General features: G+C 39.4%; 1 protein-coding gene across 3 annotated transcripts in view; it reads left to right on the forward strand.

Annotated features, from left to right (window-relative positions):
• The window catches only part of Lrmda (leucine rich melanocyte differentiation associated), a 996798-nt gene that overhangs the window by 213702 nt on the left and 760914 nt on the right, over positions 1-22182 (forward strand). The window contains exon 3 of one of the 3 annotated variants that reach the window (XM_063238708.1): positions 16522-16614. The exons of the other annotated variants lie outside the window; for them this stretch is intronic. Coding sequence (XP_063094778.1) covers positions 16522-16614 — 93 coding nt within the window. The remainder of the gene's footprint in view (positions 1-16521; positions 16615-22182) is intronic. 3 annotated transcript variants of the gene reach the window in all.

The raw sequence follows: 22182 nt of genomic DNA on the forward strand, positions 1-22182 counted from the left end.
GTCCCAGCAGACCATCTTGTGAGACCCAGGAACTACAGCCAGCTGCACACGCAGGGTCGGGGTAGACCTAGGCCCCTCCCGCAACCCCGATGTCTGGGCAGACCACCTCGACAGACCACCTCGCAGGACCCAGGAACTCCTGCCAGCTGTGTGGGCATGTGGGGCCAGAACTGGGTTCTTCCATGGCCCTGCAGTCCTGGCCACCCACCTCAGGACCTAGGAACTGCAGCCCGTGACACGCGCCCCCGCAGTCCCACCACTGCCATCAGGGACCTCCTCCACCTCCTGGACCTCCTCCACCTCCTGGACCTAGTATTGTTGTTGATCTTCGGCTCCCACACCTCCCCCCAGAACCTTGGATTCTACTGGATTAACCATGCAGTACTGAGGAGAGGATCAAGAAAGAAAAAACATAACATGGCAAAGTAGAGCCATGCCTATCAATTATATCCATAGATATAAATGGTCTCAATTCACTTGTCAAAAGAAATAAATTGACAGAATGGATCAAGAAATAGGATCCCACAATACGCTGTATGCAAGAAACACAAGTGACCCAAAAGGAAACTCATAGATTTAAAGTCAAAGGATGGAAAACAGTATTCCATGAAACAGGAACCCAGAAAAAAGCAAGGGTAACTATTCTATTTGCAGGCAATGTGAACTTCAAACCTAAAATTATTAAAGGAGATAAAGAAGGTCACTACATACTCATTAGTAGAAAAATTCAAGAGGAAGAACTAACAATTATAAATATATTTTCACCAAATACAGGAGCACCCAACTATATAAGACAAATACTAATGGATATGAAAAACCAAATACACATGAACACAGTTATAACAAAGGACCTTAATACCCCTCTGTCACAAAGAGATAGACCAATTAGACAAAAAGTCAGCAAAGAACTAATAGAACTGAATCATATCTGTGAACAATTGGACTTAGTAGATATGTACAGAGTGTTCCACCCTACGACATCAGGATACACATTCTTCTCAGCTGCACATGGGACAGTCTCCAAAACAGACCATATATTATCCCATAAAGCATTCTTTTTTTTAAAGAGAAAAGTCAGAAAAGAAAAACAAAAAAGCAAAAGGCATAAACAACAGCAGACTCAAAACATTAACAGTACAGGTCTTCAAAACAGAATGAAAGAAATTTAACAATGGTTGTAATATTACATATTGTTCTCTTTTTTTTCAAATAAAGAAAAAAATTAAAGAAAATAGCAAAAGAAAATAAGGGTAGAATTAAAAAAATTATCATCATAGAATCACTAGTTGATACATTACACTCATTGTCGTCTTAAAAAATAGTTGCCAAAGTCACAAAATCAAAGCATAAATAGTGGTTAGACACTCAAACATTGACAGTGAAAATCCTTCTGTTCAATATTCCAATAGAAATTCAGTAATATGGTCATATATCTTACACACTATACATAACATCTTTAGAGCACTTTCTTTCCCTTTTGTTTTCATAGTATCTGTTATATTTTTTGGACCCCATTATTCCGTTAGTTTTTATTGTTTTTTACACTAGAGAGACAATGTGATATTTACTGATGTGAGTCTTGTTTATTTCACGAATGAGGATATTTTCAAGTTGCCTCCATTTACCTTTAAGGCCTCAAGATCATACTTTTTATAGCTGAGTAGTATTCCACTGTATAAAAATACCACTCTTTTTTCATCCACTCTGCAGTTGATGGGCATTTTGGTTGTTTCTAAGATTTAGTTATCACAAATTGTGCTGCTATGAACATGGGTGCACATACATCTCTGTGACATTATTTTTCAGTTTTTCTGGGCAAACACACAGGAGAGGAATAGTTGGGTTGAATGGAACTTCTAATTCTAGTTTTTTTGGGAATCTCCATACTGATTTCCATAGTGGCTGCACCAGTCTGCACTCCCACCAACAGTGGAGAAGTGTGCGTTTCCCCTGCATCCTCGCCAGCATTTGTTATCTTGATGTTATTTGTTATCTTGATGGCAGCCATTCTTTCTGGAGTGAGATGAAATCTCTCTCTCTCTTTTTTTTAAAATTTTATTTAAAAGGAAAAAGAGAAAAACACAAAACAAAACAAAGCGGTGTAAGGGTACATGTAATACAGAACTACAAAAAAAAAAAAACAGTAAGAAATCACCAGTTAATAGATTACATATTATCATCTTAGAAATAGTTGCTCAAATCACAGTATCAAAGAATACAAAGTGGACATTCAAACAGTGAGACTGCAAACAGTTGTGTTCAATGATCCAACCAAAAACATTAATATGGTCAGCTATTTAACACCCCTAAACACACTTGCTGTTGTATCCTTTAGAGCTCTTTTTTTCCCTGAGATGAAATCTCAATGCTGTTTTAATTTGCATTTCTTGAGTGACTAGTGATGGTGAACATTTCTTCATGTATTTATTTGCCATTTGTATGTCTTCATCTGAAAACTGTATGCTCATCTCCAATGCCCATTTTTGGAGAGGTCTTTGAATTTAGGGGCTTGATGTTTTTCAATTCTTTATATGTTCTGTATATAAGTTGTTCATCTGAGCGGTTGCTGACTATAATTCTTTCCCATTCTGTGGGTTTTCTTTTCACTCTGTTGGTGATTTCATTTGAAGTGCAAAAACTTTTTAGTAATATGAGATCCCAGTTGTTATTCTTTGAAGTATTTCCTGTGCAGGTTGCGTTTTATTCATGAATTCTCTCCCTACCCCTATGTCTCCATACTTTGTCCTCCAGTAGATTTAGTGTTTCTGTTTTAATATTTAGATCCTTGGTCCATTTTGACTTTAGTTTAGTGTATGATAATAGGCATGGATCTACTTTTAATCTTCAGCATGTGGCATGCAGATTTTTCCAACACCATTTATTAAAGAGGCTATCCTTCTTCCAGTAAACATGTTCAGCGTCTTTGTCAAATGTCAGGTGGCTGAGTGTCTTTATACTTCTGTTTGCACCTTCTAATCTGTTACATTGATCCTCAGGTCTATTTCTTTGCCAGTACCATGCTGATTTTATTACTATGGCTTTGTAGAATAGCTTCAAGTCAGGAATTGAGATGCCTCCTGCCTTGCCTTTGTTGCCCAGAATTGCCTTTGCTATTCTAGCTTTCTTCTGTTTCCAAATGAATTTTAGGAGTGTTTTCTCTAGATCTGTGAGGCATGTTAATGGTATTTTGGTTGGGACTGCATTGAATCTGTAAAACAGTTTTGGGAGTATGGTCATTTTCAGAATGTTGGTTCTTCCTAGCCAAGAGCAAGGAATAACCTTCCAAATCCTCCTCAATCTCCTTTATTAGTATAGCATAAATTCCTGCAAATAGGTGTTTTTCATTCTTAGTTAGGTTGATTCTTAAGTATTTCATTTATTAGATGCAATTGTGAAGGCAATATTTCTATAATTTCTCAGTGAGATGTGTGTGTGTGTGTGTGTGTGTGTGTGTGTGTGTGTGTGTGTACAGGAATGCTATTGATTTTTGAGCTTTGTATCCAGCTACAATGCTGAATTTGTTTATTTCTAGTACTCTTTTAATGGAGTTTTTTGGGTCTTCTATGTAGAGTGTCATGTCATCTGCAAATAGTGGTAATTTAACTTCTTTTTTTCTCTATTTTTATTACTTTTATTTCTTCCTTTTATCTGATTGCCCTGGCTAGTATTTCCAGAACTATATTGAATAGGAGTGGTGATAGTGGACGTCATTGTCTTGTTCGTGATCTTGGAGTGAAGGCTTTCAGTTTTTGCTCATTTATCATAATGTTGGCTGTTGGTTTGTCATAAATGGCCTTTATGAGATTGCGATACATAACATCTATCCTGAGTTTCTGTAGGGTTTTATCATAAACAGGTGTTGGACTTTATCAAAAGCCTTTTCTGCATCTATTGAGATGATGTGATTTTTATTTTTGGCTCTGTTGGTGTGGTGAATTATTTTATTGATTTATGTATGTTGAACCATCCCTGCATTCCTGAAATAAATCCCACTTGGTCAAGCTGTATTATCTTCTTGATGATTTGCTGCATTCTATTTGCCAGTATTTTATTGAGAATCTTTGCATCAATGTTCATTAGTGAGATTGGTCTATAGTTCTCCTTTTGGTTGGGTCTTTCTCTGGTTTTGGTATGAGAGTAATATTTACCTCCAGGAATGGTTTAGGGAGGACTGCTTTTCTTTCAATTTCATTAAAGAGTTTAAGGATTGTTTCCATCAAATCTTCTCTAAATTTCTTATAGAATTCAGCATGAGTCTATCAGGACCTGGGCCTTACTTTTTTGGTAAGTTTTTAATCATGTTTTCGATTTCAATAGCTGATATTGGGTTATTCAAAAGTTGTCACATCTTCTTGATTGAGCTTTAGTAGTTCATATGTTTCTAGAAATCTGTCCATTTCCTCTGTGTTTTCCACTCTGAGTAGAGATTTTCAAAGTAGGTGTTCATGATCTCTTGAATTTCTGTGGGATCTGTAGCAATTACCCTTTTCAGTCCTTATTGCATGAATTTGTGTTTTTTCTTGATAAGGTTGGCTAGAGGCTTATCAATTTGTTTATCCTCTCAAAAAACCAGCTCTTTGATTTGTTAATTCTCTGTATTGTTTTTTGTTTCAATTGCATTAATTTCTGCTCGAATCTTTACAATTTCCTCTCATCTATGAGCTTCGGGTTTGACTTGCTTTTCCTTTTCTAGGAGCTTGAGGTGTAGCATTATGTTATTTATTTGTGCTCATTCCGTTTTCTTGATGCTACTATTTATTGCTATATATTTTTCTTTTAGGATTGCTTTCTTTGCCTCCCATAGGTTACAATATGTTATGTCTGCATTTTCATTGTATTGTAGGTATTGTTTTATGTCTTCTTTCATTTTATCTGTAATCCACTGGTTGTTCAGAAGGTTGTTATTTAATTTCCATGTATTTATGCAGGTTTTGCAGGGTTTTTTGCTGCTGATTTCCAATTTTAGTGCACTATGATCAGATATTATGCATGGGATAATTTTATTCCCTTTGCATTTACTTAGGAATGTTTTATGAGTTAATATGTGGTCTATTTTGGAGAATGTCCCATGTGCAGCTGACATGGTGTGCTTGTGTGGAACACTCTTTAAACATCCATTAAGTCCATTTTTTCACAAGTGTGATTCAGTTCTGTTATTTCTTTGCTGAATTTTTGTCTAGTTGATCTATCTCTTGTGACAGTGGGGTGTTAAGGTCTCCTATTACAACTGTGTTCTTGTGTTCTTGGTTTTTCATGTCCATGAGTGTTTTTCTTACATAGTTGGGTGCTCCTGTATTTGGTGCATATATAATTGTTAGTTCTTCTCTTGCAGTTTTCCACTTACAAGTATGTAGAAGCCTTTTAAAAATCTCTTTTAATCATTTTAGGTTTGAAGTTCACATTGTCTGCAAATAGAATAGTTACCCCTGCTTTTTTTCTGGGTTCCGGTTTCATGAAATACTGTTTTCCATCCTTTGACTTTTAGTTTATGAGTTTCTTTTTGAGTCAGATATATTTCTTGTATACAGCATATAATGGAGTCCTGTTTCTTGATCCATTCTGTCAACCTGCTTCTTTTGACAGGTAAATTGAGCCCATTTACATTTATGGATATCACTGATATGTACTGGCTTGACTTTGCCATATTATGTTCCTGTTATTGGTTTCTTGCTTTCCTCCTTGTTTAATTTCTTGTACCACCTGGTGGTTTTTTTCTGTTGTTGTTCTGGAGATTGTGGTCACTTTTATCTCTTTCTAGTATGTCTTTCAATACTCTTTCTAGAGTTGGTTTAGTAGATAGGCATTTCTTCAGTTGTTGTCATGGAAGTATCTTGTTTCTCCATTCAATTTGAAAGATAGTTTTTCTGGGTACATCAGTCTTGGTTGAAAGTTGTTTTCTTTCAGGGCTTGAAATACCTCACTCCAAGCTTGTCTTGACTTGAGTGTTTGTGCTGAAAAGCCTGCCGTGATTCTAATGGGCTTTCCTTGATAGGTGAGTTGTATCTTTTCCTCTAAGAGCTTTTAGTATTCTGTTTTTATGCTGATGTCTGGGATCTTAATTATTATATGTGTGGGTGTAGATTTATTGTTTGTTATGACTGTTTGGCATTCTATATGCCTCACTTTTTGTATGTCAGATTTTTTCCCTTTTGTATGTCAGACTTCTTCCCGTTTGGGAAGTTTTCTGCTATTACTACTGTGAACAGCTTAGTTATGCCCTTTGCGTTGTCTCCTGCATCTTCATTGATGCCTATTAATCTTACATTGTTTCTCTTGGCATCATCTTGAAGCTGTTGGATTGTCATTTCATGATGCTTTGTTGTTTTTATAAGTTGTATCTTGTCATGGTCAGTATCTGCGATCCTGTCCTCACAGTCTGAAATTCTATCCTCAGCTTCATTTAAATGGTTTTTCCAGCTTTCAATAGAATTTTTTTGTTTCTTGGATATCTCTTTGAATTTGTTTCATGGATTCTGCTTTTTTTCTATATTGTTCATTCAAGATTTCAATCAATTTGCCATGCGCCTGTGTTTTTTAAAAATCCATTTCTTCCCTAGGTATGTTGAGCAAATCCTTTACTAAGGTTGTTATTTTTGTCTTTATATAAGACATTACTTCTAATTTGATTTCCTCTGTAGCCTCATGGATTTGTTTCTTTACTTTGTTTGCTATCTTTTCAGAGATTTCTGGTTTATGACTTTTAAAGTCCTCTGTTTCACTGTTACCTGTTCTTGCACCTGATTTACTAGATGTTTGAGATTGCAATTTGGTTTTTTGTTTTGTCATTTTCACCCTTCTGGGCCAATATCTGGTTATTTAATCCTAACAGTCACAACTATTGACAGTGTTTGTCCCATGGTCATTGTGTGGTTGATGTCTGCCCATTTGTTGAGTACATAGTGATAGGAACCTACTGGGATCCTCTGTCTGGGCGAGGGGTCACCAAGTCTTTCATCAAACCAGTACTGCCAGTCCAGGGAGAGTGGAAGCCAAATGTTCACAGCAGTGCTTATTGTAAGAGATGAGAGGGTAGCCAAGGGCAGTGGGTGGAGCCAGGGTGGGTGCAGTGGTCCTATGGGTCGGCACACAGGAGGAGTGTGCTGGGTCACAGGCATGCCTCAGTGTCCTGAGCCAGGAAAGAACATGGTGGTCATCCTCTGAGTGGTGGCAGTGGGAGGGCGCTGACACAGCCAAGTCTGGTTCAGCTGCCTGAGCTGGGATGGAACTCAGTGTTTTTCCTCTGGGTGGCTGAGGAGCCCTTAGCATTGGCTGGGGACACTGAGGTGCTCAGGCACGCTCAGCGCATGAACCAGGGAGGAGCTTGGTGACATCCTCAGTCTCAGTGTGGAGCCTTCCACCAGGCAATGCGGGGCGGGGGGCAGGCACCGAGGCGCACTGGCGTGCCCAGCAGCTGAGCAGGGGCGGAGCGTGGTGTTCTTCCTCCAAGTGGCTGGGTGACTGGCAGCAGCTCGGGGCACTGAAGTGCTCAGGCACACCCAGCAGCCCAAGTCAGGTCAGAGCTTGATAGCTTCCTCCTTGCACCCTCTTCCTCCTGGCTGTGGCCCCATACAACATTCTTAAGTAAATGCAAAGATATTGAAATTATCCCATGTATAATATCTGACCATAGTGCACTGAAATTGGAAATTAATGGCAAAAGAAATTGCAAAAGCTGCATAAATACATGGAACTTAAATAACAAGCTTCTGAACAACCATTGAGCTACAGATGAAATCAAAGAAGAAATAAAGCAATACCTACAATTCAATGAGAATGTGGAAACAACATACTGTAATTTGTGGGATGCAATGAAAGCCATCTTAATAGGGAAATATGTAGCAATAAATTCTCATACCAGGAAAACAGAATGAGCACAAATAAACTAATGCTTCATCACAAGCTTCTAGAAAAAGAAGAGCAAGTTAAACCCAAAGCTCATAGAAGAGAGGAAATTGTAAAGATTACAGCAGATTCAATGCAACTGAACCTAAAAAAAAAAAATACAAAGAATTAATGAATCAAAAACTGGTTGTTTGAGAGAATAAACAAAATTGACAAACCTCTAGCTAACTTTATAAAGAGAAAGAAAAAACCTCCAATTCATGTAATAAGGACTGAAAATCTCTACTCACATAGAGTGAAAAACACAGAGGAAATAAACAGATTTCTAGAAGCATATGGACTACCAAAGCTCAACCTAGAAGATATAACAATTTTGAATAACCTAACAGCTATTGAAATTGAAAATGTAATTAAAAACTTACCAACAAAGTATAGGCCAGGTCTTGATGGATTCATGGCTGAATTCTATAAGAAATTCAGAGAAGATTTGATGCCAATACTCCTTACACTATTCAATGAAATTGAAAAGGAAGAAATCCTCTCTAAACCATTCCTGGACGCAAGTATTACTCTCGTACCAAAACTAGAGAAAGACCCAGCCAAAAGGGAGAATTATAGGCCAATCTCACTAATGAAATTGATGCAAAGATTCTCAATAAAATACTGGCAAATAGAATGCAACAAATCATCAAGATTATACATCATGACCAAGTGTGATTCATCCTAGGAATGCAGGGATGGTTCAATGTATGCAAATCAATAAATGATTACATTTAATCAACAGAGCCACAACATCAACAGAGCCAAAAACAAAAAAAAAATCACCTTATCATTTCAATAGATGCAGTAAAAGCTTTTGATAAAGTCTGACACATGTTTATGATAAAAACCCTTCAGAAATTTGGAATACATGGTGTCTACCCCAATCTGATAAAGGCCATCTATGAAAAACCAACAGCCAACATTATACTAAATGGACAAAAACTGAAAGCTTTCACTCTAAGATCAGGAGCAAGACAAGGATGTCCATTATCACCACTCCTATTCAATATAGTTCTGGAAATACTAGCCAGAGCAATCAGACAAGAGAGAGAAATAAAAGGAATAAAGATAGGAAAGGAAGAAGTAAAACTAGTACTATTTGCAGATGACATGATACTCTAGATAGAAGACCCAAAAAACTCCATTAAAAGAGTACTAAAGTAATAAATTCAGCAGTGTAGCTGGATGCAAAGTCAGCGCTCAAAAATCAATAACATTCCTGTACACACACACACACACACACACACACACACACACACACAGAAAACCTCACTGAGAGAGAAATTATGGAAATATTGCCTTCAGAATTGAATCTAATAAATGAAACACTTAGGAATCAACCTAACTAAGAATATAAATATAAAACACCTATATGCTGAAAATTATGCTATGCTAAAAAAGGAGATTGAAGAGAATTTGGAAGGTTTTTCCTTGCTCTTGGCTAGGAAAAACCAACATTGTGAAAATGGTCATACTCCCAAAACTGTTATACAGGTTCAATGCAATCCCAATCAATATACCATTAACATACCTCACAGATCTAGAGAAAACACTCCTAAAATTAATTTGGAAACAGAAGAAAGCTAGACTAGCAAAGCCAATCTGGACAACAAAGGCAAGGCAGGAGGCATCTCAATTCCTGACTTGAAGGTCTTCTACAAAGCCACAGTAATAAAATCATCATGGTACTGGCGAAGAAATAGACCTGAGGATCAATGGAACAGATTAGAAGATGCAAACACTACAAAGACATTTAGCCACCTGATGGGGCTAAACATGTTCACTGGAAGAAGGATAGCCTCTTTAATAAATGAGTGTTGGAAAAATCAGCATGCCACATTTTGAAGACTAAAACTAGACCCATGCCTATCACCATGCACAAAACTAACATCTAAATGGATCAAAGATCTAAATTTTAAAACAGAAACACTAAATCTACTGGAAGACAAGGTAGGTAGAAATCTTGGAGACATAGGGTAAAATTCACGAACAAAATGCATACTGCACTGGAAACACTTCAAAGAGTCAACAACTGGGATCTCATATTATTAAAAGGTTTTGCACTTCAGAAGAAATCACCAACAGAGTGAAAAGTAAACCTACAGAATGGGAAAGAATTACAGCCAGCAACCCCTCAGAAGAACGACTTATATCCAGAACATATAAAGAATTGAAAAACATCAAGCCCCCTCAAATTCAAAGACCCTCTCCAAAAATGGGCATTGGAGATCAACACACATTTCTCAGATGAAGATATACAAATGGAAAATAAATACAGGCAGAAATATTCAGCATCACTCGTCATTCAAGAAATGCAAATTAAAACAGCATTGAGATTTCATCTCACTCTGGAAAGAATGGCTGCCATCAAGAAATCACCTGATAACAAATGTTGCTGAGGCTGGGGGAAAAAGGAACTCTTTCCCACAGTTGGTGAGAGTGTAGACTGGTGCAGCCACTATGGAAATCTGTATAGAGATTTCTCAGAAGACTAGAATTGGAATTTCCATTTAACCCAGCTATTCCCCTCCTGGGTATTTTCCCAGAAAAACTGAAAGGTCATGTCTCAGTGATATATGTACGCCCATGTTCATAGCAGCACAATTTGTGATAGCTAAATCTTGGAAACAACCAAAATGCCCATCAACTGCAGAGTGGGTGAAAAACATGTCATTTTTTTATACAGTGGAATATTACTCAGCTATAAAAAGGATGATCTTGAGGCCTTTATAGGTAAACAGAGGCTACTTGAGACTCCTCATAAGTGAAATAAACAAGACTCACATCAGTAAATATCGCATTGTCTCTCTAGTGTAAAAAGTAATAAGAACTGTAAGGGTAATAAAACCCAAAATGTGTAATTGCTATTGTAAAAAAGAGAGGAAAAGAAAGTGCTCTAAATGATATAACTGCATGTATGTTTAAGTGTGTAAGATAATAATTGTATTATTAAATTTTTGTTGGATCTTTGAGCAGAACTGTTTGCAGTCTCGCTGTGTGAGTGTCCACTTTATATGCTTTAATTTTTAACTTGAATAACTATTTCTAAGATGACAGTATGTAATTTATCAACTAGTGATTTCTTAGTGTTTAGTTTTTGAAATTCTGTATTATTTCTACCCTTTTTTATGTTTTGATTTTTTTCTCTTTGAATAACATTTTACAAAATCTAAACTATCATAGATGAGTTGCATTTAAAATGAAAGAAAAGAATTATACACTCATGTGCATTTACATGCATATGTATATATATACATTCACAGGACCATGATATCTTTTTTTTTTTTTTGTCTTTTTCCTTTTTATCAGTACCAGGGACCGAACTCACGACTGTCTGCTTGCAGGGCAGGCACTTATGCCGCTGAGCTAAATCCCCAGCCCCTAGGACCATGATATCTATAGACCATACCTATGTGCACATGCACACATGCATACACATACATGTAAACTTTGAATTTACCCATGAACCATAGTGATTTATTATCTGAAGTAGCACATTTTATTAATATTTAAGCCAAGATAATAGATATATGTTAGGACTATCTCTGTTGAACTGGGATGTGTCACCTACGTATATTATATTTTGCCTTTTAATATGAGACAAAAAGAAAAAATTTTTAAAAAATGAAAAATTTGGGGATATAAGTCTGTGGCACAATTGCCTTCCTGGCAAGCGTGAAGTTGTGAGTTTGATCAGTGGTACCAAAACCTAACAAAACAAAACACATGAGACAAGAATATTTCAAAAGCATTACTTAACTTTTTTCTGGGGATTTTGCACATTTATTCTTATGCCATCACGGTGGGGAGAAAATTAGTGATGGCTTCACATTCTTCAATGTGAAGAATAAACTTTAAATTAGTGAGAGGAAAGAGGTGACAGAATATAAGGATTTTAAAAAGCAGAACTAGTGACCCAGGTGACATGGACATTCCTAGACATAGTCATTTTCTACTGAGATGTTGATGAGTTTGATGCTCTTACCTGTTGAATTGATTATTAACAAATTTTCTTCTACTGGTTTTCTCTGTTGCTTTCACGTTTTATGGAGGTAATTTGATTTTTTAATACAAGTAGCAGAGAAGTTTGGCAACTGGGTACTGCACAGACATGCAGTTTCCTCTTCCACGTTTACTTTTGTCTTGTTAAAGTCATCAAAATGTTGACAGCTACACAACTCTTTTTAAAGCATTCATAACCTGACAGATATTACAGATATTTGTCATTTTACTTCCAGTAAGTGACAGCTGAAATTAGCTTTTTGCAGCGTTGGAGCATAACACGGGTGTAGTGAGTCCAGTCAAATTTGTCTCGAATTCCTTGAACGTGTACAAGAGATCTCCAGGCTTGTTAAGAACTGAGGGTTGGAAGAATATGAGAAAAGGATCTGGTAACTGTTTGTGTTTGGGTTCACTGGAAATTAAATAGGCAGGGCACGGTGTCTCAGGCCACGCAGCATCGTTGGTGACCGTGTCCCTAGGTCACCACCCAACGCTCAGTCTCTGTTGTGCCAGCCTGAAGCAGTCTCTGACTGAAAAAGTTGGAGCAAACTGCTGTTTCTAGAAAGAAGCCAGTGTTCGAAGCCTATTTCTTATGTTAAACCTAAAGCTTCTACTTTGTGATTTCTCCACGTGGCTGTAAGTCCTAAACTGACCTTTTCTTTCCTGTGTTGGTACCAAAGTAACGAATGGTGCGCATTACCTATTGTGGTAGAGACATTACGGTAAGCCCTTCTGCATTATCTCACTTTATTCCTACAACCTTGGGAGCAGCCTAATTATGATGCCTGATGTGGAGAAACTGAAGCTCATGGAGGTTGATGTAACTTGTGAAAAATGATTCACATAGCTTGCAAGTGGCAGATCTCCAGATCTGAGTGAGACTAAAACAATGCTTTGTGACATCACGCAAGTCACAGAAGCTCTCCAGGCCTCATGTGTCTCAGGGTATCTGTGAGGATTTGGTGAGACAGTGACACGTGTGGTGTTTGCTGTGAAATGATGAACGTGTGGCATTCTGTTATTAACAGATTGTCATGAACACCATCAAGATCGCATGCTGCCATTCTGATGGCATCACCTGGGTCACTAGTTCTGCTTTTTAAAATCCTTATATTCTGTCACCTCTTTCCTCTCACTAATTTAAAGTTTATCTTTTTTTTTTTAAAGCTCAGGAAAAAAATCCCACTTCTGCTGTGGGTTCTGTTTAGATTTTCTCAGTCCACAATAATGTCACTGTCTTTGGTGTGCTGCAGCTGGTTGTACAGTTTGCATGTGTTTAGTTGTAAGCTTCAGGAAAAGCAAACCCAACAAACCCCTCAAACTATCACAAAGAGAAAAGGAGCCATGTTGGCTTTCATGGTAGCAATAGTTATAAACATAGTGTATACCTGAGTCTCAGGGTGTCCGACTAGGTCGGGTGACCATCTCTCCAATCCTCAGCCACACTTCTTTAGTAAAGAAAGGGCCTCTTGGTTGGCAGATTTTTCTCCATGGTGGTGTGGCTGCCCACAGTTGTGAAGATTAGTGTGTCCGGATGGAAGAATAGATAGAGTAAAGTAGTTCAGATCCAGAAGGGCTTTGACAAAATTCCCCGGATTGAGTCTCAGTGGCCTGGTGGGTCTAAGTGGGCTCATATCCATTACTGTGACTAACTGCAATGGACTCTAATGATAGGATTTATCAAATTGGGCCTCCTTGTGAGGCAGGAGAGTGGAGTGAGTTGAGCATGGACTAAGTTTGGGAGCTGGTGGGGAGTGTTAGGAGAGGGAAGGGGAAGAATTGATAAAAGGGAGGTGGCCAGCAACTGTCCAGGGAATGTTTATGTTGCTTATTTTATATGTATTACTAGCTACCCATTAATATGTGATAACAGACTGAAAATTCCTTGAGGACAGGAACCTTGCAATACTGTTTTTCTTTTAAAATATCTCTCTCCCTACCTGCTCTACCACCTCTCCCACCTACTTAAGTGTTGTATATGTTTACTAACAATGTTGAATGACTTTTTCTTCGCTAGATAATAATTCTACCTAGAATGAAATAGGCAATAAAATAAAATATTCAGTAATTCCATATACTACCATGAACAAGAAAAGTAAGTAGAATGGGGGAAGATAATAAACTTAATGTTTAAAATAAATCTTTACCACAGATTGCTTCCCCCTTATTTGGTTGTGACTTAATCACACATTTGGATTTGTCAAGCCTGCTGGTGGACGCTGAAAGAACATTTCATGAAGAGAAAGTTTCTGTCTTTTTAGCCTGTTAATCATGTTGTCATTGAAATGGGAACTTTTAGACCACTATGGATTTATCATAGGTGGCGCTGCATGAAGGAAAGCTTTATTAACCTTTTGTTGATTTGAAGTCATTTTACCTCATGCTCAGGAGCTCAATTAACATTAAAGTATTGATTTGAATCATACTCATCAAGACCAACTCATTTCGTGTTAATTTCTTTCAACACAGAAAGAGCCGAAACCAAGCACAGCTGAGTTGAGACAGAATGATTGATTGGACTATGAAAACCATGTTTTCTACCATAATCTCATTTTAATATTTCGGTAATTAAATTGTGCCAAATTGCTTTTGACGAGGCAGTTGTTTTCTGATTTGGATCCTGGGTAACTCTTACACTGGTCAGCTCTTTCCACAAGGATGCTACCTAGGAACTACCTCATTTGCTCTCCTAAGGCAGGACCTGCAAGTTCACTGTGATTTGGCTGGTCTGGGCTGGCTGGCTCTGCTCCGGGGTTTGGGGCACTGCTGGCCCTGACCTCAGGCTCCACATGGGCTTTGTGCTTGCTCTGTGTGTCTGTTCTGGGGCCCAGGTAAAGGACGGAAATCACCTGGACCACACCCTGACAGTAGTTTCAGCGGAATGCGAGGGCCAAGATGGTAGCACAAACACACTTAGGGTCTCCGCTCACATCACGCTTTCAGCTTCATTGGCCTGAGCAAGTCTTTGCCTACAGTGGCTGTTGCTGAGCAATCATCCAAATTTTTATGGGCTCTCTGGCCATGTAACTCTTAGGCAGAATGTTTAGCTATTTGTCTCTCATTAGACCAGCAAAGCTAGGTCTGGTTGGAATTGAGCAGATATCTTGACCTAAACTGGGAGAGAAGACTTCTGAATTTTACAAAGAGGTAAATTTGGGAAAGCAGCCACCACTCTATAGACTGTGACTACTTGAAGATAAAGTTAGCATCCTGTTTTTTCTCTCTCTCTTTTTTTTTATCAATACCAGGGATCGAACTCACAACCGCACACTTGCAAGGAAGGCGCTTATGCCACTGAGCTAAATCCCTAGGCCCCCGTTTTCTCTTGAGTCCCCAAAAATCCAGCACATATTAGACCACTAGTAGATAATGAATGAATGAATGGACAAGAAATTCATGAATGAATAATGAATGGTAATCTTAATTCCTTTGTAGAACAGTTAAATAAAACCATAGTAGGGGGAAAGTTATTAAGGAGTTAAAACAAAACCTGAAGCATGTGTGTGAGCCAGTATGACATAAAATGTGTATACATGTATACATGTATATGTACATATATGTGTATATGCTATATATGATATATATCATATATGATATGTGTATATGCTATGTATGCTATATATCATATATAGCATATACACGTATATGTGTACACATGTTGGTCAGTACTGTATGTTATATATGTGTAAAATACATGTATGCATATTTGTATACAGATATTATAGTACATATATTATACTGTATATATATATATCTGTAGTACATATAGTAGTATATATAGTACATATATTATACTGTACATATATCTGTACATATATTCTATATGTACATATATTCTATATGTACATGCACACAGGTATGTAAGGTATATATGTAGATACAGATACTGTATGTTCTAGTATATACACATATTTCAACATGTTTATAACTGTATATATATATGTATATGTAGATACTCTATGTTATTAATACCATTTTATCTTCTACCATTTATTTATTAGTACCATTTATTTATCTAATAACCCTATGAAGAAGGACCCTGCATGAAGCCTGGATTTCCAGAGTCCAAAGCCTTAGGAAAGGCTGGGCACAGGCTTCGGGCCTCAGTGGTCTGAAAGGCTCCAGCGTCTCAGGATTGCTTCTCGGGAGGGCCGGGTGCCCTTTGATTTTCGCCCTCACTGGGACCTTCCGGTTACCTTGAGCCCAACTGTTTGACTCAGCACAGCATCAATTCCCTCCAGACTGATGGTAAAAAGTGGACACATGGAACTGAAGGAAAAATGGAGCAAACGGCCGGAGATAGAGGGCTGCTTTCCCTTCCCATCGGAAATTAATGTGCACTGTATAAAAAACATAAAGCATATCCATCCCCAGGGACTTGCCTGACATTTTAAAACTTTCATCTGCTTTAATTCACGGCGCTCGAGGTGGGGATTTACACATTGCTGAGCTGCAGTGGCCAGTTGGCTACAGTGTGCGTTTCCTCTCCTGTCGTGCTGGGCTCAGCTTTCTACAGGCCCAAACAAATTATATAGCTTGTTTAGCTCTCTCTAAAAACAATAATGGGCCTATTCAGATTTTATCTGTAATTTTACTTTGTTGTTGAGCTGTATTAATAATGCTGTTGTAAACCAGGCCAAGGCCGCGCTCCCCGACTTTTCTGGGCTTTCGTGAGAGGATAAATGGCTGCTTGCAGAGCACAGAGGGAAACATGAAGATCGTCTCCGCGTAAGTTAGACGTGCGCGCCTGGATGGGAGCCCTGTTAATATCACATCCCGCGGATTTGGCAAGGGCTTTAAGAGTCCTGTATTTCAAGTTGGTTTTTATAGAAACTTGCTGCAGAACTGGGCAGGATTAATCATGGCTGAGATATATCACACTTAGTACAGTATTAAATTCTAGCAATGGAACGGTGCAAAACCAGTTCATAACCTTATAAGAACATTGCGTGCTACAGTAATCATAGAGAAATACTGTATATCCAAATTAATGGTGAATAAAATGGCCTGCACTGTTTTTCAGTGTCAGGCATGGTTTCTGGATGGCGTTATTTCTTCTCCTTGAACCTACGTGGGAGCTGGCTTTGTGTCTTTCTGGAGTTAATTATTACAGTGGTCCTCTGTGCTCAGAAGGGGTCTGCCGAACACTGCCCTGAGCTTGGGGCTTAAAAAGTGCTTATGGCTCCATTCCTCACCATGGAGAAGTCTTTTTTGTCCATGGCATGCAAGGAATTCATTGTGACTCTGGAATATTCTACCCCAACCCTGCCAGCCAAAGCTTAGAGGTTTTTATGGGGCCAATTCTTACCTTGGGGATAGATACACACATTTTTTTTTTTTAAAGGAGACTCTGGAAGATCTTTGGAAATTAGCTCTGGTATTGCTTGTGCCCCAGTAAAAAGAATTCTTGTCACTCTGAGTTGGCTCAAGTATTTTGTTGCGTAAAAATAATTTTAAAAAAATAGATTAGAAGGCGATGTGAAGGATTATCAATGTCTCCTCTTCCCCACATTTATCAGCCAGTGAGAGAAATAATAAAATAGATTCACATGATGGACTATGGGATCTCCTCGAGATCAGTAGGATCTATGGGTCGAGATAGGCCAGAGTTTAAAATGGGGTTAACCTGGGTACAGTGACACATTCCTATGATCCCAGCACCTGGGAGGCTGAGGCAGGAGGATTGCCATGAGTTCGAGGCCAGCCTGGGCTACAAAGTGAGTTCAAGGTCAGCCTGAGTTGCATAATGAGATCCCCGTCTCAAAAAAACAAACAAAACAAAACAAAAACAAAAACATGGGTTGAGGTAGGCCAAAGTACCTCATGCCTAGGATTCCAGACACAGGATAGGTGGAGGTGTTGTATCTTTCACCTCTGTGCTCTTCTTTTTTCCAGTCTGCTCATCAAGATGATTTTATCTCGTGATCACTTTAAAGGGGCCCCTGCTCCTCCCTTTAGATTTTACTGGGGGAAATGGCCCACAGTAATGGAGCTCTTAGCCACACATTTCTAAGTCTTACAAAAATGAAAACAGCGATGGCTTGGGGTCCACTGCGGCCACCCCACACCACTTCTTGCCCACGAAACAAGATGAAGATGCAGCCTCTTATCACAGGCGCCATTCCAACCCATCATCAAGTCGTCTTTGGCTGTCGTAACTTTGCCTTCAATATTCTTGTGACGTTACAAACTCCTTTAATTTGAGACGGAGCACTTTCTAAGAGCGTTAGAACCTGCAGTGTTGAGGTGCAAGGAAAGATTTGCCAAAGAAAAATTATTTAGAGGACAACGGACGCCTCCCCTGAACACACATATCAGGGTTTGGGGCCGGGGGCGGGGGGGGGGGTGTCTCAGGCTTCCAGGCTCAGTGCGGCTGCTGAATGGAGCTGAGATGTGATCTTGCATTCCACCAAAGAGAAAATGTTTTCAGCTTTCTACTGATTTGCTCCTCATTACTGTGCAAATGCGGTCAGGCATCTGTATTTTGTAATGTGCCCTCCATGTATTTACATAATAAACTCCTACCAAACAGAAGCAATTATTTCTTTTTCTCTTTTCAGTTTTCAAATTGGATCTTTTCTCCTTCTGGTGGTTAAGTGAGTCACTTAAATTTAATTTTATAGTCTTTTTGAGTTCAGATAATGTGAATACTGATTTTTGCCAGACAGAAAGCTGCTGCAGTCCTGCCCTGTTTCTGGGATTGTTACAATACACATAATGATACCAATAAATAGAAGGATGCTTCCAGGCATTTGAGCCAGAGACTTAGAAGAAGTACACCTCACTACAATGGAGTGTTTCGGGGAGAGATATTTGTTTTCCTTGAGAATGTGAAATTTAAGAAGCTTCCTTTGGCTTGTAAGGACAGGTTTACTCCCCGAGGTGTCCTTTAGTAGATGACAAACATGGTCCTGAAGACGAGTGATGGCTGGGAGGCATCAACCCATTTGCTGAAGCCCTTGGTTGGTTTCTCTCTAGACAGAGAACGATCAGGGTGAGTTTTCCAGGTGGCCCCACCCACCTGCCCGCACATTATCAATTCCTGTTCACCCATTTGCAGATGCATTCATTGACAGCTTGTTGATCTCCAGATCTTGGTGAAGTAAGATAAATCAGATACAGCCTCTGATTTTAAGGCGCTAACGAGATACATGAATCCTTTCAGCCCTATGTCACAGAGGCTGGGGTAGAAGTATATGCAGTGGGCATATCTACGAAAGGAAGCCGAGATGAGATTGCAGGAGAGGGGCGGTGGAGCTGGCTTTTGTAAGAAAATGTGGACTCTCGAGTAAACAACAGAGGAATGAGGAGTGAACAGTCACTGTCCAGTGACAGTAGTTAACATCTGCTGATGCTTACTATGGCCACATGGAGCTGTCAGCATGTCACATGTACCTCCTTTAATCCTTACACCAGACTCACAGGGTAGGGCTCCTATCATCTCTGTCTTACCAATGAGAACTCTGAAGCACAGAGTGATGAAAAAGTATTGTGCAAGGTCACATATATAGAGCTGATTTGAACGTAAACAAGACAGAAAAAGACAAAGACACATTATGGATTGAAGGAGGAATAGGGCCCAGAAGCATGATGGGGACCAGGGGCCCTGGGAATAGGGGGAGGTGACCTGGTGACATCACTTGTGTGAGAAAGTTTGGAGAGATACCAATAGAGATGGATGATGTGAGTGAGAGGTGGAGGAGGAGACAGCACAGGTGTGCAGAGTGCGGAGGATGGAAGCCATCCGGAGTCACCTCTGTACTCTGCGCTCTGGCTTTCTCCCGTCTGTCTTTTAGGTCTCACCTTCAATGTGATGCTTTCTCAGGGAAGCCTTCTCTAAGCTCCAGAGTAAATAAGAGCTTATTTTCATTTTCTTCTGTGACCCTTACTTATTAAAAAACTTACGTAATAGCTCTCTACCTAGCCAGATGGTAAACTCCTGAGCAATGGAACTTGGTCTGCTCTGTCCACCCTTTAATATCTGATGCTTAGCACATAGTAGGTGCTCAATAAATGTTTATTGGCTGACTAGCTGGAGAGTTCCGGGACCTTTGAATTTTCTTGCCCCATTAATGACTCTTTCATTGTTTATTTTCATAGTATTATATTCTCTACACGATCAATAAATCAAGGTCTATAAACTATCTTCACATAGAAGATATTCTATAACAGAAAATCTTTGAGCTAAAAAAGGTATTTTCCTTTCAGAAGTTTAGACTTAGTCTACATGTGGAAAATATGAAATCAATTCTTATTTTTAGATTTTCCTTCCAACTAGCACATTAGATCATAACTCAGAAGAAGGTAAACATTATTGTCTAGCAACAGACTCAGCCCAACTGGAGAAATAAAGGGGTTGTGGGTTGTTTGTGAATTCTGCTCCTTCTAAGTGGCTTCTTTGGGATGGAACAGCAGATTCTGCTAGGCTGGTGTGATTCTTGTCCAGCTTGCCCTTTCTTGGCCCTTAGTAGGAAACAAGTTCCTGCGTGTAATTGAGTGACGAATGGCTCTCGGAAACACACTTCCTGCAGCTGGTGGAGGAGCTGGCTTTGCCGATGTGATGTGATCATTCTCCTCAGCCCACGGGTGTGCATGCTTCTGAGATCCTCATCCTACTCACCTGTGGGTCCTGTCTGGCCTAAGACAGGTTGTCACCTGCACAAAGGCATCACTCCCATGTCGTTGTCATCAGAGACAACTGGTGGGCACTCGCAGGAGGGAGGCTTCTCATCTGCTTCTCCAACCTTGCAGACACGTGTGCCATGTGTGAACATGTGCTGATGGGCCCGGAGAACACCCCAACTCATGCTTGGAGGCTTTCAGGTTTTAAAAACTATTGTTGACTTGGACTGGAATTAAGGAATATATTTTCCGTTACAAACTGTATCCACATAGATGTTTCTATTACTAAATAAGAAGTGTCCCCAAACAATACTTACGCTTGTAAATGCAGCATACTCTGATATGTTCTCTTCTGTATTCTATTAAAATGTCTCTGGAAGCAACTCTGGAAATGGATTCCATATGTCACTGCAGTTTAATAAATAGTAGCTACATTTTCCAGCCTTTGTTAGGTCTAATTGTGAGATCTAACGTTTGTAATCAGTCTCTTCCTTTTAAGGATGTGGGTGTGATCCCTAGGTGTGATCCTGGCATTGTACAAACAATGGCAGAGCTGGGACTGTGACCCAGGTCTCCTGAGTTGAATCCAGCGTTTGTATATAACTATCCTTTGTTCTGAGATTATATTTCTGTCTTGCGCTAGTGTGTGTGTGTGTGTGTGTGTGTGTGTGTGTGTGTGTGTGGACAAGACCTTTTTTTCCTTTCCTCTGCTTAGCTATTGACTGAATAGCAAAGTGATATGGCCCAGGAGCTGACAGCTATGTTTTCCTTCTTGGACTCCACCCGCACCTGTCTCCTTTTTGCAAACCTCTACTACTTCTCAGCCAGATTACTCAACCAGTTTGAAAGTCGTGTTTATTGTGCACACAGAGGCAGCATGCCTTGTTCCCTCTGCCCTGGGCCCACAGCACAAAAGCATGTGGTTCTTGTCCTCACGTTGCTCACTGCCAAATTGGAGTGATGTGGCAGAGCTTTATTGTGTCAGTGGAGACATGTGTGGATAAATAGAATTCTTAGACATGTGCTGTGGGGAAGAGGGGCCAACCTGAGTGTTTCTTCCTGGTTAAAAGGAATCAATTTCCTTATCAAAGCATTCTTAAACTAGGATCACCAGAAGAGGGAGGTATTGGAGATGCTGGATTTTGACTTGAGTTGGATATCCCAAAATTATGGCCAGTCCTTCTTGCATCATGGCCTTGATCTATACTGTATTCATTTTGGGCTTCATCATTGTTTCTCCCATGCCACCCATGGGCTCTATTATGTCCCTGGAGCTGAAATATGTTCCTTGTAGTAGTAAATGAGTGTTGCTTGTTGTGTCTGGATATAGCGGTTTTATTTTGCAAGCTCCTATTCAAACTACCAGTCCAAAAAGATGGGCACAATATATTTAACATTTTATCTGTTCCACCAAAGCTGGAAACTAAACTACCCATTTGCAGAGCACTTCCTCATGCCCTGCTTGCTGATGAGTCCCTGCACTTAGCCAGCTGAAGCTGCCGTGGATGTTGCCACAGGCCCATGGCCCTAGCTGTGGCATGCAGACATGTGACTGAGGAGCGTCCCCAGGATGCCTCTGCGGGTGACATCAGTGAGGCTTCAGGACACTGGGTACAACAGCTGAGGAACTCTGTGATGCATTATTGTTACATCTTGAATTGCAAACTCTCACAC

This window comes from Cavia porcellus, unplaced genomic scaffold (assembly GCF_034190915.1).
Source record: "Cavia porcellus strain 051 isolate PalLab524CR breed Dunkin Hartley unplaced genomic scaffold, mCavPor4.1 scaffold_28, whole genome shotgun sequence".
NCBI lineage: Eukaryota > Metazoa > Chordata > Mammalia > Rodentia > Caviidae > Cavia > Cavia porcellus.